The following is a 14,607-nucleotide window of genomic DNA, read 5'->3' as shown; positions in this document are numbered from 1 at the left end:
CCCGGGCCCCCTGCATTGAGAGCGAGGAGTCTTACTCACTAGACCACCAGGAAGTCCCCAGAGTGCTCTTTTTGATTGTTGTAATTTCCTCAGTGAGATAGGAAACAGGATCATCAGCTGAGAGTGAGGATGTGGGTGAAGTCTCAAGGTGTGGGGAGAGAAGAGGTGTGAAATAGTTCTTTGGTTTCGGGAAGTACACTGTGAGTGCCAGGCTGCATTAAAGATCTTCCCCCCAAGTGAGGGGGAGTGAACTTCAGGTGACCTTGTGAAGTGTGGCTGTATTTTTCTCCACCTATGTTCTGCCTATACTAATTTACTGTTTTTGATCCCCATATAGGGAACAAGATTCTAAATTACTAATTGGTTTGAAATTAACTTAGTGGTGGTTTAAAAGGAAAAAAGGGTTTTGGTCTCTTTTTCCACAGGAAAACTAGGTGTGAACCGTGGAAAACAAAGCCCACTCTGTTAGTATAAGCAGAACATAGGTGGGGGTCAAGTTTTATTAGCATCTTTGTTTGTCAGAGGTTTATTTAAGGGTATTTGTGATTAGTAACACATCTCAGGTATTTTGTTTTATAAACTCTTTATGGAATTTTCTTAACTGTGAATTGTGTTCATTCTTCCTATCTCCCAGCAGCGGGGAATACCCACATCTCTCCTCTTCCTTTGATTTGGGAACATTCATTCGGCAAGGATAGAATCTAACACTGGTGGTTTTGGGGTCTAGACTAGCCAATATCTACAGCCTCCATATCTGGGAGCTAGAACCTTTCTCCTGAGGATGAAGGTTTCTGATAATCGTGGAACAGATCCTAAAGACTGGGTTCAAAACAGATGCCCCAGACAGCTCTGAATTTTGCTTAAACCCTGGACACAGTCCCTCTGCCACCTTTCCAGAATTCCTATAGGGTCCTTATATATCTTATGTTCAAGCCCCATTCAACCTAGATCCAGATGTTATAGGCCTTCCCTGAGAAAAAAGGAAGAACAGTGGTTAAAAATACAGCCTTTGGAGCCAGATTCCTGGGGTCCAAATCCTGGTTCCATCTCTTGTTTGTTATGTAATCTTGAGAAAGTTACCTGCCAAATCTGTTCCTCAGTTTCCACATCTATAAATGGAGATGATAAAATAGTACCTACTTAATAATGTGGTGAAGAGCTTAACACAGTGCCTAACAGATACTAAATACTCAGTAAATATTAGTGGTACTAGTATTTGTACTTGTTGTTATTGTTCATATTATTCCCTGGAGTCAGTCTGACTTTGTTGATGGAAAGCCCTAGCATTCATCCAGCCAAACTGAATAGAATCATTAAACATTTGGTGCTGGAGTAGGTGCCCCTTTCGACAGTAGAGGAATGTGGTCATGTCTGGAGTTACATGCATGTTTAGTGAAGTCAGAATAAATTGGTGGGCCACCATGAGTTTACTGTTAGGCTAATATGAGCTTGACTATGAGGGAAGTGAACTTTTTTAAAACAAACGAAAATCTGTGCCAAGTGGGGAAATGCAAGTACGTCTACTCAGTAACTATTAAAGGTGGTACTAGTAGAGATGGAAATTAAATGTTAAGATTAAAGGGCATCAAAAAAAATTAAGAGGGAAAGCACCTTAATATTTTTCTCATATATTCCAAATTTTATTTGTGAGTACAAATTGTTCCTATTCTAAGATATTTCTGGTCCTTGCCTTCAGGTGTTTATAGTCTATTAAGGGAGACCAGATATAAACATGAGAAAAGTTAAAAAACACTGAAGTGACATCTCCCCTCAGACCTTGCAGACCCTTAGGGATGAGAGATCAGAAGGGCTGGTGGCCACCGTTGGTGCTAGAGTTTAAGTACATAATGGCTAAATAGGTTTTGTGGGCTGACTTTGAATCATTTATGACATGGTTTCAGTGACCAAGTTTTGAGAAAATTGCTCTGATATCACCCATTTGTCTGTTCACAGATTATTGGGGATTAAGGGCAACCAAATGGACACTGTCCTGCAGCAGGATAAGAACTGCTGAGGACACATGCACCAGGCCCTTGGTGTTCAACGCAGGTGTCATCTGCTTTTGAGGAGGACACACTATTTTGTTTTCGGGGGGGTGACAAAATATTTCCTTAAAGAGGCAAGAAACAATTTAATTCCTAAATCAGTCTCTGGTGTTCTTTTTCAAAGACTTTTATTCCAACCATCCTATCTAATCCAGTTCTCATCCCACAGAAACTCCAACTCCCCTTACAAATGTGAACATATAAGGGTAGCATTTTCCCTCTAATGAAAGTATTTCAAAAACTCATTTCTCTTCTATAATTTCTGAAGAATAGGTAGAAAATTATTTCTTTTTCCCCCTTTAAAAGTAAATAAACCATAGTGAGATACTACTTCATACCCACTAGGGTGGTAATAATTTAAAAAGGCAGGCAATAACAATTATTGGCAAGAAGGTGTAGAAATTAGAACTCTTATGCATTGCTGGTGGGAATGTAAAATGCACAGCCACTGTGGAAAACAGTTTGGCAATTCTTCCAAAAGTTAGACATAGAGTTACTGTATGTCTTAGTAATTCCACTTCTAAGTATATACCTACAAGTTAGAGGTCCCCAAGACCACTCTCAGGTTCAATAATTCACTAGAAGGACTCACAGAACTCAAAAAACCGTTATACTCATGGTCATAGTTTATTACAGTGAAAGAATACAGATTAAAATCAGCAAAGGGAAGAGGCACATAGGGCAGTGTCCAGGAGAGACCAGGCATGGAGCTTCCAGTTTCCTCTCTAAGTGGAATCTTGTGGACAGTGCTTATTTCTTTCAGCATTGGTGTATGATAATATACACAGAGTACTGCCAACCAGCAAAGCCACCTAAGTCTTGGTGTAGAGATTTTATTAGGAGTTGGTCACATAGACGTGGCTGACCACCTGCATGGCTGGCCTTAGTCTCCAGTCCCTCCAGAGGTCAGGCTGATACCACATGGCTCAGAGCTTCCACCATAAATCACATTGTTAGCATAGACTATCTGACATGGCCCAAGGCCCCCAGGTAAATAAAGACACTCTTATCAGGCAGGACATTCCAAGCTTTTAGAGGTTACCTCTTAGGAGCTAGAGGCAGAGGGCCAAGCCTTTCTTTGGCAAGGTTAATCCTTTATTGCACATTACCAAAGAGAAATGAAAACATGTCTGCACAAAAACTTGTACACAAATATTCATAGCAGCATTATTTCATAATAGCTAAAAAGTAAAAATAGCCCAAATGTCCATCAGCTGAAGAATGGATAAACAAATATGGTATATCCAATGTAATGGAATATTATTTGGCCATATTTTAAAAAGAATGAAATTCTGATACATGCTACAACATGGATGAACCTTGAAAACGTGCTAAGTGAATGAAGCCAGATATAAACTGTCACATATGATTCCACTTATGTGAAATGTCCAGAATAGGCATTTCTATAGAGACACAAAGTGGATTAGTGGTTGCTTGGGGCTGGGATTGGGAACAGGGAGTGGCAAATAGGCATGAGATTTCTTTTGGGGGGTGATAAAAATGTACTGGAATTATGTAGTAGTGATGGTTGCACAACTCTGTTAATATGCTAAAAACATTGAAATGTATACTTAAAATTGGTGAGTTTTGTGGTATGTAAATTATATCTCAATAAAGCTGTTCTTTTAAAATGGGCATAATAAAACCTCCCCTATCACCTTAAGTGATTACAGTAGAAATGAGATATATACAAAAGCATTTTGTTTAACAGAATGTGCCAAATATATGTTTTTGGGAAAAAAATTAAGTTATTTGGTTAGCATTTCTCTACCACCAAGGTATATGGACTTCTAGCTATAAATATCATAGAATGACCTTTTTTTGAAACTAGATGGATTTTATTCTTATTCGTGTATTGTCTTTTTATTTGGAGTAATTTATATTTATGTCTCTACATTCTATAAATTTGACCTGAGAGAGGTGATCTGTTTTTAGCTTCCCATTAGTAGTAGTTTTATGTCACACACTCATCTCCTTGAATAGAAAACAATCCTTTTGCTTTCTCTTCCCATATTTTTGTCAGTTATTAGACAGCAGAAGAGCACTTTGCCCAACACTTTTAATCTTTTGCTAAAGAGTGCCTTTTGCTACTTGTGTTTTAAATGACCAGCTAGTTTCTTATTCAAGGGATAACCAAAGGTACCCAGATGAAAGTATAGTTTGGGGCTCTCATCATCCTCATTTTCATGAGGCTTTTCAAATACATAGAATTTTTAAGAATACAAACTTGGATGTAATGTAACAGACTCTTCCAGTTGCTCTAAGTTGGGGTGGGCTGTTTTAGGAATACAGTAAGTGGCTAGAGTACCACTTAACTGAAAAGTGGAAGGAGTTGAGGGCAGGGAGCAGTGTAGGTAGAATATCAGGTACTTTACAGGAAGTACAAGCAATAATACATGTGAGGTTGGATAAGATGATCTTTGAATTGTTTTCCATCCCTGGAATTCTTTATCCTGTGAAATTAGATTAAATGGAATCTGCCCCCATTAAAGCTTTGATGGTTGCCAGCATTCTCTTAAGTGTTGAATTTCTCAATCTATAAAGAGACCTATCAGGTTTTGCATTTTTTTAGTCTTTATTCATATACAAGGTCATCCTCTATGTTTAGTTATCAAAAACCCAACATATTGAGCAGTCTGCCCTTCAGATGCAAGCTTCCAAAAGATTTGAGACTTGGCTTTAACCATGGGAATTCCCACTATATCTTTTGAAACAAATCCTCCATTGCTTTCCCTCCTTCCTTTGCATAAAAATATAAACACACACATGCATTTTAAATCTTTGGAAGGAAAACTGTAACATAACCATAACAAATGGTAATTGAGACTAACTGAAGCACAAGAGTCCAGCAATCATGGGCCAGGTTCTCTCTGCCTCCCTGTGAGTCCTCAGTGCATGCCACATAGTGATACTTAACAAATGTGTTGCATCTATGAATGGCAGAATATTATAAACTTAATTCCAGATTGTCTGTAACCATACTGTCCAACAGAACTTTCTATGATGTGATGGAAATCTGTGCTGTCCAGTATGGTTGAAATGTGGCTAGTGTGACTGAGGAATTGAATTTTTAATTGTATGTAATTTTAATTTTAATAGCTGCTTGTGGTCAGTTGGCTACTCTGGCTACCATGTTGGACAGCACATCTCTATAAGACCAATTTCAAGAAGTTAGGTTACTTAGATATTGGAGTTCCTGTGGCCTTTTTTAGAACCAATAGCTGCTCTGGCAATAATATTGATTTTGTTTTTCTTTCGATTGTTCAGAAGCATTTCTTGAGTACTTCCTTGTTCAATAGTTGATGGTAATGCAAAGATGAATGACACAGCTTCTGTCGTTAAGAGCCATGGCCAGGGATTTTACATTTATTATGCTATAGGTACAGTGTGAAAAGGACCATTGTAGAAGCATATAATAAAGTGATATTGGGGTCACAGAAAAAGTACAGCATGACTTTACAGGGGCCAAAGAAGAATTCTTGGAAAAACTTAATGCTTGAGCTAAAATTTAAAGGAGAGTTTGAAAAAAACATTTTTTTGCCTCTGTTTTTACTGTTTTCTATAAGAGCAGATTTCCTGGGTTACTTGTAAAGTGTCCATCATGGTCAGTTTAAGACCAACTTTCTCCCTGTCTTTTCTTTGCTTCCTATGAGCTCTCAGTTTAGGCCCAGGCGTATAGGGCTTCCCCTTTCCCCCCACAGCCCTGCTGCCTTAACACATCTTTTCTTCCCACAGTGCTCAGTGAAAAGCTGCATCACTGCCTTCCACGTCACCTGTGCCTTCGAGCACAGCCTAGAAATGAAGACCATCCTAGATGACGGGGATGAAGTAAAGTTCAAGTCATACTGCCTCAAGCACAGCCAAAACAGGCAGAAGCTCGGGGAGGCCGAGTACCCTCTACACAGGGCTTCAGAGCAGGGCCAGACCAAAAGCGAGAAGACCAGCGTGCGGGCACAGAAGCTCCGGGAGCTGGAGGAGGAGTTCTATTCCCTGGTCCGTGTGGAAGATGTGGCCGCAGAGCTGGGGCTGCCCACGCTAGCTGTGGACTTTATCTATAACTACTGGAAACTAAAGCGGAAAAGTAACTTCAATAAGCCATTATTTCCTCCCAAAGAGGATGAAGAAAATGGTCTGGTGCAGCCAAAAGAGGAGAGTATTCACACTCGCATGAGAATGTTTATGCACCTACGGCAAGACCTAGAGAGGGTAAGGTGACCAACTGTGACTAGTGTGTAGATCTTGGTCTGCATAGAAATGGAGGCCCCACTTCCAGTTTTTAAAAGAACACAGCTCATTTACATTTATAGTGTAAGCTTCTGTGTCCTTGCTTATCTTCTGATTTCATCGTGGCCCCAAACATTGGGCTTAGTTAAAATTCTGGTAGACACATCAGAGAATGGAAGCTTCCTCACTTAGATGCTCTATGAACCTTAAATTTGAAATAAATTTTCATTTGGTTTACTTTTTATTCACTGTGGAACCTAAATTGGCTCAGCTATATTTTACTGACACACTTATGAGACTACAGGCTGAAGAAAGAATGAATTTTATTTAGGAAAGCACCAGATCAGAGTTTCTTAAACTCGGCACTATTGACATTTGGGGCTGGATAGTTCTTTGTTGTAGGGGACTGTCCTTTGTTGTGGGGAACACTGTAAGATGTTTAGCAGCATCCCTGGCTCTACTCACTGGATGCTAGTAGCAAACCGCCACATGCCCAGTTGTGAGAACCAAAAATGTTCCCAAATTACCAAATGCCCTCTGGGGGTCAAAATTGCCCCTGGTTGAGAGCCTCTGTGCCAGATAATTCAATTTAGCTATATATATACATATATATATACATATATATATATATGTATATATATATATATATATATATAATCAGGTATCTACTAAATTAGGTACTGTAGGGGTTCAAAGATAAGTTAGGCCCTGTGTTTACCCTAGAGAATCTTATAATCAAGTATAATTATAGAGGTGGCTTGTTTTTTTCTCTGCTACCAGAATTTGGAGGGGAACTAATAGATTTGGTTCACTTTTTAAAATTTAACTCACACATATATAGCACTTACTATGTGGCACCACTGTTCTAAGCATTTTATAAATATTAACTCATATAATCCTAACATGCCTATGAAGAAGGTACAATTATTATCCCTATTTACAGATGAATAAACTGGGGCAACAGAAAGGTTGAGTAATTTGTCCAGATGAAGGAGCATGAGAGGGTGAGGATTTCACCCTTGTGGCTGTGGAGACTTGGCTGAGCTGAAAGTGTGAGCAAAAACGCCACTTCCAGTCTTCCCATAAGACCTTTATCCTGCTGATCCAGCACTCATTAGAAAACTTTACTGGATCCAGCATTGCCACCATTTACTCAGGGATCTAAAGGGAAAGCTAAAATGTTAAGTTATCATTCAGTTTTCCCAGCCTGGCTATGCAGATAAATATCAACCCCATGATACCACAGGGAGAGTAGACTTCAGAAGGTGGCTTTGGAGCATTTTGCTTGTGCTACTGATTGATACAGGAACCATGATCCCATGACTGACCATGCTATGTGACTTCCTGTGGAGTGGCTCTCGTTATACAGCTTTTAGGGTCTGTCTTCGCTCCTCACCTGCCCACCACCCCCCAACCCCACCTGACTTCAGTTGTCTTAATTTTAGCTAAACAATTTCAAATGTCAGGTTTGTGTAACATGACAAAAATCTCTTATTTGCTGGGGGTTGGGCTTTCAGGTCCGAAACCTGTGCTACATGATAACCAGGCGAGAGAAGCTGAAACTGTCACAAACCAAAATACAGGAACAGATCTTCAGTTTGCAAGTCCAGCTTGCTAACCAGGAAATTGCTGCAGGTAACCTGTATAAATTTTATATCAACTGTTTAACTTAAAAATCTTTTAAATTCATTTCTTCTAGTCCAGCCCTGATATAACATGGCCCATTTCACTGTTGACTCATGAGGCAAGAAATCCCGGGGTGGGGTTGATGGAGTGGCAGGCCGAGGACAGATAACCTAGGTCCCAGACAGATATTTGAGGCTATTAGTTGGAGCTGTGAAATTATTCTAAACTCATTGAATTCATTTAGAAGTCAGTAGGATAAAAAAAAAAAAGAACTCAGTAGGATAGGATCTAATCCTAGTTTCCAGAAAACATTTAATTCCAGGGTTACTTAACTTAATCTGTCTGTTATAACAGATCCTTAGCCAGAAGTTAGGAGATCTGGGCTCTTGTCTCTTCATTTATTCACTGATATTTTTTGAGCACCTCCTATGGACTAAGAGCTGAGCTATAAGACAGAGCAGTCAGCAAGACAGAATTCCTTCAGAGAATTCTGCCGACTTGGTAAGAGAAACAAGTGAGCATAATTACAGTGCTCTAAGCATGGGAGCTTGGCTGGAATAATGACAGTCGTATTCAGAGACATTTGTAACCTCCCTGTGCCTCATTTAACACAGAGGTCAGTGGCAGAGCCTGGGCAACCAGGGGTCACTGGGCAGGGTGTGCAGAAGCCAGCTTCTGCCAAGGGCCAGCTATAGAGCAAGAGAGGCACCCAGAAATAAGGTGTCAGGTAGGTATCAAAGGCTCGTGGTCAGTTGTGAGTATCATAGGTCACAGCAAAATGGTGTAGCAGGAGACAGCAGGGCTGCTCAGCCACAAGAGCACCATGATGGACAAGACAAGAAGAACCAAAGGACAGCAGGAAGAGCCTCCATGGTGCCAAGGAAATTGGCCCCTAGACCATGTGGCTTCTGATTAGTGGGACCCAGCCCCATAACTGCTTGTGGCAGCAACAGGTGGCAGGCCCTGATAGAGATGGGAGCTATGAGTGTTCAGTATGGACCCTTAGGGAACAAATGCTGCCCGTTGGGATTTTTTTTTACTTTCTGAGAAATAATAGTTCATTATTAGTGTATAGAAATGCAACAGATTTGTGTATATTAATCTTGTATCCTGCAGCTTTGCTGGATTTTTTAATTCTAATAGTTTTTGGGTGAAGACTTTAGGGTTTTCTATATAAAGAATTAGATGTCATCTGCAAATAGTGACAGTTTTCTCTTCCATTCTAATTTGGATGCTTTTTATTTCTTTTTCTTGTCTGATTGCTGTGGCTAGGACTTCCAGTACTATGATAAATAGAAGTGGTGAGATTGGGCATCCTTGTCTTGTTCCTGAAATTAGAGGAAAGGCTTTCAGCTTTTCACCATTGAGTATGATGTTGGCTGTGGGTTTAGCATAAATGGTCTTCATTATGTTGAGCTATGTTCCCTCTGTACCAACTTTGATGAGAGTTTTTATCATGAATGGATGTTGAATTTTGTCAAATGCTTTTTCTGCATCTATTGAGATGATCATGTGCTTTCTATCCTTCCTTTTGTTAATATGATGTATCACATTGATTGATTTGCAAATGTTGAGCCATCCTTATGTCCCTGGAATAAATCCAACTTTATCATGGTGTATGATCCTTTTTATATGTGGTTGGATTCAGTTTGCTAATATTTTGTTGAGGATTTTTGCATCTGTATTCATCAAAGGTATTGGCATGTAATTTTCTTTTTCGGTAGTGTCTTTGGTTTTGGTATCAGGGTAGTGGTGGCCTCGCAGAATGAATTTGGGAATGTTCCATCCTCTTCGATTATTTGGACTAGTTTGAGAAAGATAGGTCTCAGTTCTTCTTTATATGTTTGGTAGAATTCCCCTGTGAAGCCGTCTGGTCCAAGACTTTTGTTTGCTGGGAGTTTGTTTAAATTATAAATTCAATTTCACTACTAGTGATCAGTCTGTTCAAATTGTCTGTTTCTTCTCAATTCAATCTTGGCAGGTTGTGTGTTTCTTGAAATTTGTCCATTTCTTCTAGGTTGTCCAATTTGTTGGCATGTAACCATTCATAGTATTCTCTTATGATTTTTTTTGTATCTCTGTAGTATCTGTTGTTATTTCTTCTCTTTCCTTTCCTATTTTGTTTATTTGGGTCCTTTCTCTTTTCTTCTTGGTGAGCTTGGCTAAAGGTTTATTAATTTTATCTTTTCAAAAAAACATCTCTTGGTTTCATTGATCTTTTCTATTGGGTTTTTTAAATCTCTATTTTATTTATTTCTTCTCTGATCTTTATTCCCTTCCTTCTGCTGACTTTGGGCTTTGTTTGTTCTTTTTCTAATACCTTCATGTGGTAGGTTAGGATGTTTACTTGAGATTTTTTTCTTGTTTCTTGAGGAAGGCCTGTATCACTCTAAACTTCCCTCTTAGAGCTGCTTTTGTTGCATCCCATGGATTTTGGAAAGTTGTGTTTGCATTTTCATTTGTCTCAAGGTATTTTCTGATCTCTTTGATTTCATCATTGACCCATTGGTTTTTTTAGTAGCATGTTGTTTAGTCTCTACGTGTTTATTTTCACTTTTTTCTTTCTATAATTGATTTCTCGTTTCATACCATTGTGGTTGGAAAAAATGTTTGATATAATTTCTCTCCTCTTAAATTTGTTAAGACTTGTTTTGTGGCTTAGCATGTGATCTATCCTGGAGAACATCCCATGTGCACTTGAAAAGAATGTGTATTCTGCTGGTTTTGGATGTAATACCCTATAGATATCTATTAAGTCCAACTGGTCTATTGTGTCATTTAAGACCACTGTTGCCTATTGACTTTCTACCTGGGTGATCTGTCCATTAATGTAAGTAGGGTTAAAGTCTCCTACTATTATTGTATTATTGTCAATTTGTCTCTTTATATCTTTTAGTATTTGCTTTATATAGTTAGTTGCTCCTGTATTGGGTACATATGTGTTAATGAATGTAATACCCTCCTCTTGTATTGCTCCCTTTATCATTATATAACACCCTTCTTTGTCTTTGTTATAGCCTTTGTTTTAAAGTATGCTTTGTCTGATTAGGAGTATTGCTGCCCCCACTTTCTTGTTATGTCCATTTGCATGAAAATGTACTCTGTCATTTAAAATGAATCTTTCTTTTTCATCTTAGGACTTCCTTTGACAAATGCACTAGAAAATTCATTGTTTTACCCACCACCAAGAATTACCTTAAAGTTAAAAATGCCCAAATCAGCCCCAGAAGACTGCAGAAACAGCTCCACAGAGCCTGATCATGGACCTCTCTCTCCTGACGGCAGCTCCCCTGTTTGCAATATGAGGAGCATGCAGGTGGCTCAGGAATCACTAGAAATGAGAATGAAGTCATACCCAAGGTATCCACTAGAGAGCAAGAATAACTGTTTGCCGGCCAGTCTCAGCCATGCTAGGAGTGAAGCAAAGGATCCCAGTCCTGCTTGGATAACTCCATCTCCAGAGTTCTATCATGGGCAGTCTCTGGGAAAGCCTCTGGTCCTTCAGGCTGCCCTGCATGGACAGTCTTCCATTGGGAATGGGAAAAGTCAGCCTAACTCCAAGTTTGCCAAATCCAATGGCCTGGAGGGCAGCTGGTCTGGGGATGCCACCCAAAAAGACAGCTCAAGTGAGATGTTCTGTGACCAGGAGCCCATGCTCAGCTCCCACTTGGGCAGTCAGGGCAGCTTTAGAAAATCTACCATGGAACACTTCAGCAGGTCCTTTAAGGAGGCCACCAACAGGTGGGTGAGGACCACAGAGGACCTCCCGTGCTATGTGAAGCCAACCAAGAATACTAACCCCAAGGAGCAGCTCTGGGGCAGGCAGTTTGTCAGGCGGTCTGCAGGGAGAGCTCCATATCAGGAAAATGACGGGTATTGCCCAGATTTGGAGCTGAGTGATTCAGAAGCAGAAAGTGATGGGAATAAAGAGAAAGTTAGGGTAAAGAGAGATAGCTCAGACAGGGAAAATCCTCCCCATGACTCCAGACGGGATTGCCATGGTAAAAGCAAGACATATCCCCTTTCCCACAGTTCAATGCATAGGTGATTAGAAATTCCACGAAAAACTCCATCTTTGCCTTTGCCTCTGCCTCATATATTGGGGAAAACCCATACACCAAAAGGATTCTAGTATATGTTAGGAGGAATTGTAGTGAAAAGGATAAAATTTTTCCACAGTAAATTGGCTTGCAGTTTTTGAACCAGTTTCAAGTCCAATTTTCACGAGCACATCATAGAAATTACATATTGTCCAAAAGTTTAGGGGTTTGTTTTGTTTTGTTTTTTTGCCAGAGGCTAGTGAGAACAGCTGGGACCAGAGTATTTGCTCAGTAAATACTTTGGGGCAGCTTTCCAGTTATATTAACACATATGTATTAAGAGTCCTTGCATTGTCCTTGATTTGCAGGAGATCATGATTATCAGACACTAAAACTACTTATCTTTTGAAGCTACAGCATGTGACTTCCAGAGCTCCTGTCTGTAAGAAGTTTCCACTGGTACCTGGAAACCCTCTTTAGGGAGAGACCAGGGACCAATATCTCAGATACTGTCAAACTCACTACTCTCTTCCTTTGCTCTGAACAAGGTTGAGTTCCTTTCACAGTATCTTAACTTACCAAGTCAATACACCTAATGCTTATAAGTGTCCAGTGCCTGTTCCTAGACTTGCTTGTTGGGGACGCACTTGTAACTATTTCACCCAGCTAACAAGCGTAAAAGGCTAACTTGTGGATAGTGTTTACAAAAGTACTACTTCCAAGGAAAATGCTCTGATCCTCTCAGTTTAGGCATTTGTGAAGGATCCCAGAGCCTTTCCCAAAGTGAGAACATTTCTGGAGGGTTTGTATCAGGTCAGGGTTTTTGTGTTATTGTTTTCAAATAAGTTTGACTTAAATAAGTTTGGCTGACAGTTTTTGTATACCTGCTTTAATGTTTATAAAATTTTTATTGAGGTATAATTAAGATATAGTAAAATGCAGAGAGGTTAAGTATTCTTACCTGCTTTAATTTTGAAACAGATTTTTATTGTCAAACAGAATTTGAAAGCATGTGTTTAACACATGGATATAATTTAGCTTTGTACCAACTTTGAATCCAAGGCAATTTCCCAAACAAAAGGGCTGGAGCTGTTTTTCAGAAGTTACTCATACTCTGTTCCCAAACTATCAGCCTTTATTAATTTCTGGGAGGAAGAGGATAATTACATTAGTGGGAGATAAAACATACCTGCTTCGTGTTTAAAGAAGAGGAAAATGTTACAGTTTTTAAAGTGTGAAGCCAACTATAATTCTCTGCTCTCTTTTCTTCTTAGCCTTAAATTAATATTCTCTTTCTTCTAGTTTGGGAACATGTAGTGAGACTTTTCAGACAAAAGAGGCCATTTTAGATATTTTAAGTTGCTTCCTGGTGAAACAGCCCAGCTGCAGTAAAGGCAGGGGCCCCTCTTCTCTCCGTCAATATGGGAAGCTCAGCAGTTTTCCTCTCCCCCGCTTTTGTTCCTGTAGCCTGTAGCTTTGTTAATGAGTTCCTTTGCTTTTATTTCTTCCTCCTTTTCTGAAAACTTCTGTATTTTGCCTCTCCTTTGGCTACACCTTCAAAATGTTTCTTTTGTGCCTGTGTACATTTGTGAACATGCCATAGCATGTGTAATAGGTGTCCTATGCTTTGTTTGAATGGAAAAAGCTATGGATTATCCAAATGAGGAACAGTAGTTCTCCTATTTATGCACTAGGTTTCTGTGCTTTTTCTTTGCATTCTCCTGGGTTCGATGTTAATTTGATACCTTCATGGTAATAAAATTGTAGTGGAGCTATGTTATAAACTCCTGTTAGAGGCCAGTGCAGTAGCCTATATCCTTTCATGCCTTTCAATTCTGAGTGAGGAAGAAAAGCAAACATTGAAAAAGTGCTTCAGCCAAATTCCATATGTAATGCCATTGGGAGAGTATTGACTAAAATAATTTCAGTCAGGGAAATATAGTTGTAATATTTTTACAGGATTTTCCTAGGTAAATGAAGGAGCCTTCAGTTGTGTACATTTCAATTGCCCCCAAATGTATTTGCTACATTTTGCTGTTGTTTGAAGTATTACCTCTTAATCTTCTTTGTTAAATTTTTTTTCGTTTTGTCTTATATAGTCCAGTTTTCAAAGATAAACTCGGTCTTTTTTCAAATGTCACCTTTTTACTGATACTTTTTCATTAAATTATGAAAACTGTTAACTACTGTTGGTGTGGTAATTTTTTATTTTGGCATATGGGTTTTAGAAAAGCTTACATATGTTTCTTCTATATTTAAAAAAAATCTTATTCATTAAGCACAACAGATGGTAAGGGGAAAGGAAGGAGGAATTGAATGTTTAGAAGCACAAATTCGTGATTCATGTCAATACCAGGAAACAAAGAGAACTCGGAAATTGGACTCTACCTGCAAATCATGATTTCATCAGGCCGATAAGACGGAACCTTAGGATCAACATAAATCACTAGGGGAATGGAGGCTGTCTAAAGTCACAAAGTTCAGAAGGCTTAGATCAGGCCTCACTTAAATGTACATTCTTTACAATATTCATTCTATTTTGGAGTCACGTGAGAATATTAAGATTATAGGGGTTATGTAGTGTCATGGAGGCATTTTTGAAGGCATTTATAAACATTTTCATTATGTTTGAGAAATTTGCTGAAGGTCATTGGGTAAATCATTAGTGAAGA

At 39.1% G+C, this 14,607-nt stretch overlaps 1 protein-coding gene across 2 annotated transcripts in view; it reads left to right on the top strand.

The window, feature by feature from the left end:
* Positions 1–14,108, top strand: part of JADE3 (jade family PHD finger 3) — a 151,477-nt gene extending 137,369 nt beyond the window's left edge. For both annotated transcript variants that reach the window (XM_060003011.1, XM_060003012.1), the window contains 3 exons: positions 5,781–6,251; positions 7,787–7,904; positions 11,033–14,108. In XM_060003011.1, coding sequence (XP_059858994.1) covers positions 5,781–6,251; positions 7,787–7,904; positions 11,033–11,943 — 1,500 coding nt within the window. In that variant the 3' untranslated portion in view covers positions 11,944–14,108. The remainder of the gene's footprint in view (positions 1–5,780; positions 6,252–7,786; positions 7,905–11,032) is intronic.
* Positions 14,109–14,607: the final 499 nt, after the last annotated feature.

This window comes from Delphinus delphis, chromosome X (assembly GCF_949987515.2).
Source record: "Delphinus delphis chromosome X, mDelDel1.2, whole genome shotgun sequence".
NCBI classification, from domain to species: domain Eukaryota; kingdom Metazoa; phylum Chordata; class Mammalia; order Artiodactyla; family Delphinidae; genus Delphinus; species Delphinus delphis.
Note: the sequence above shows the minus strand (reverse complement) of the source record. Positions and strands in the feature narration are given on the sequence as shown.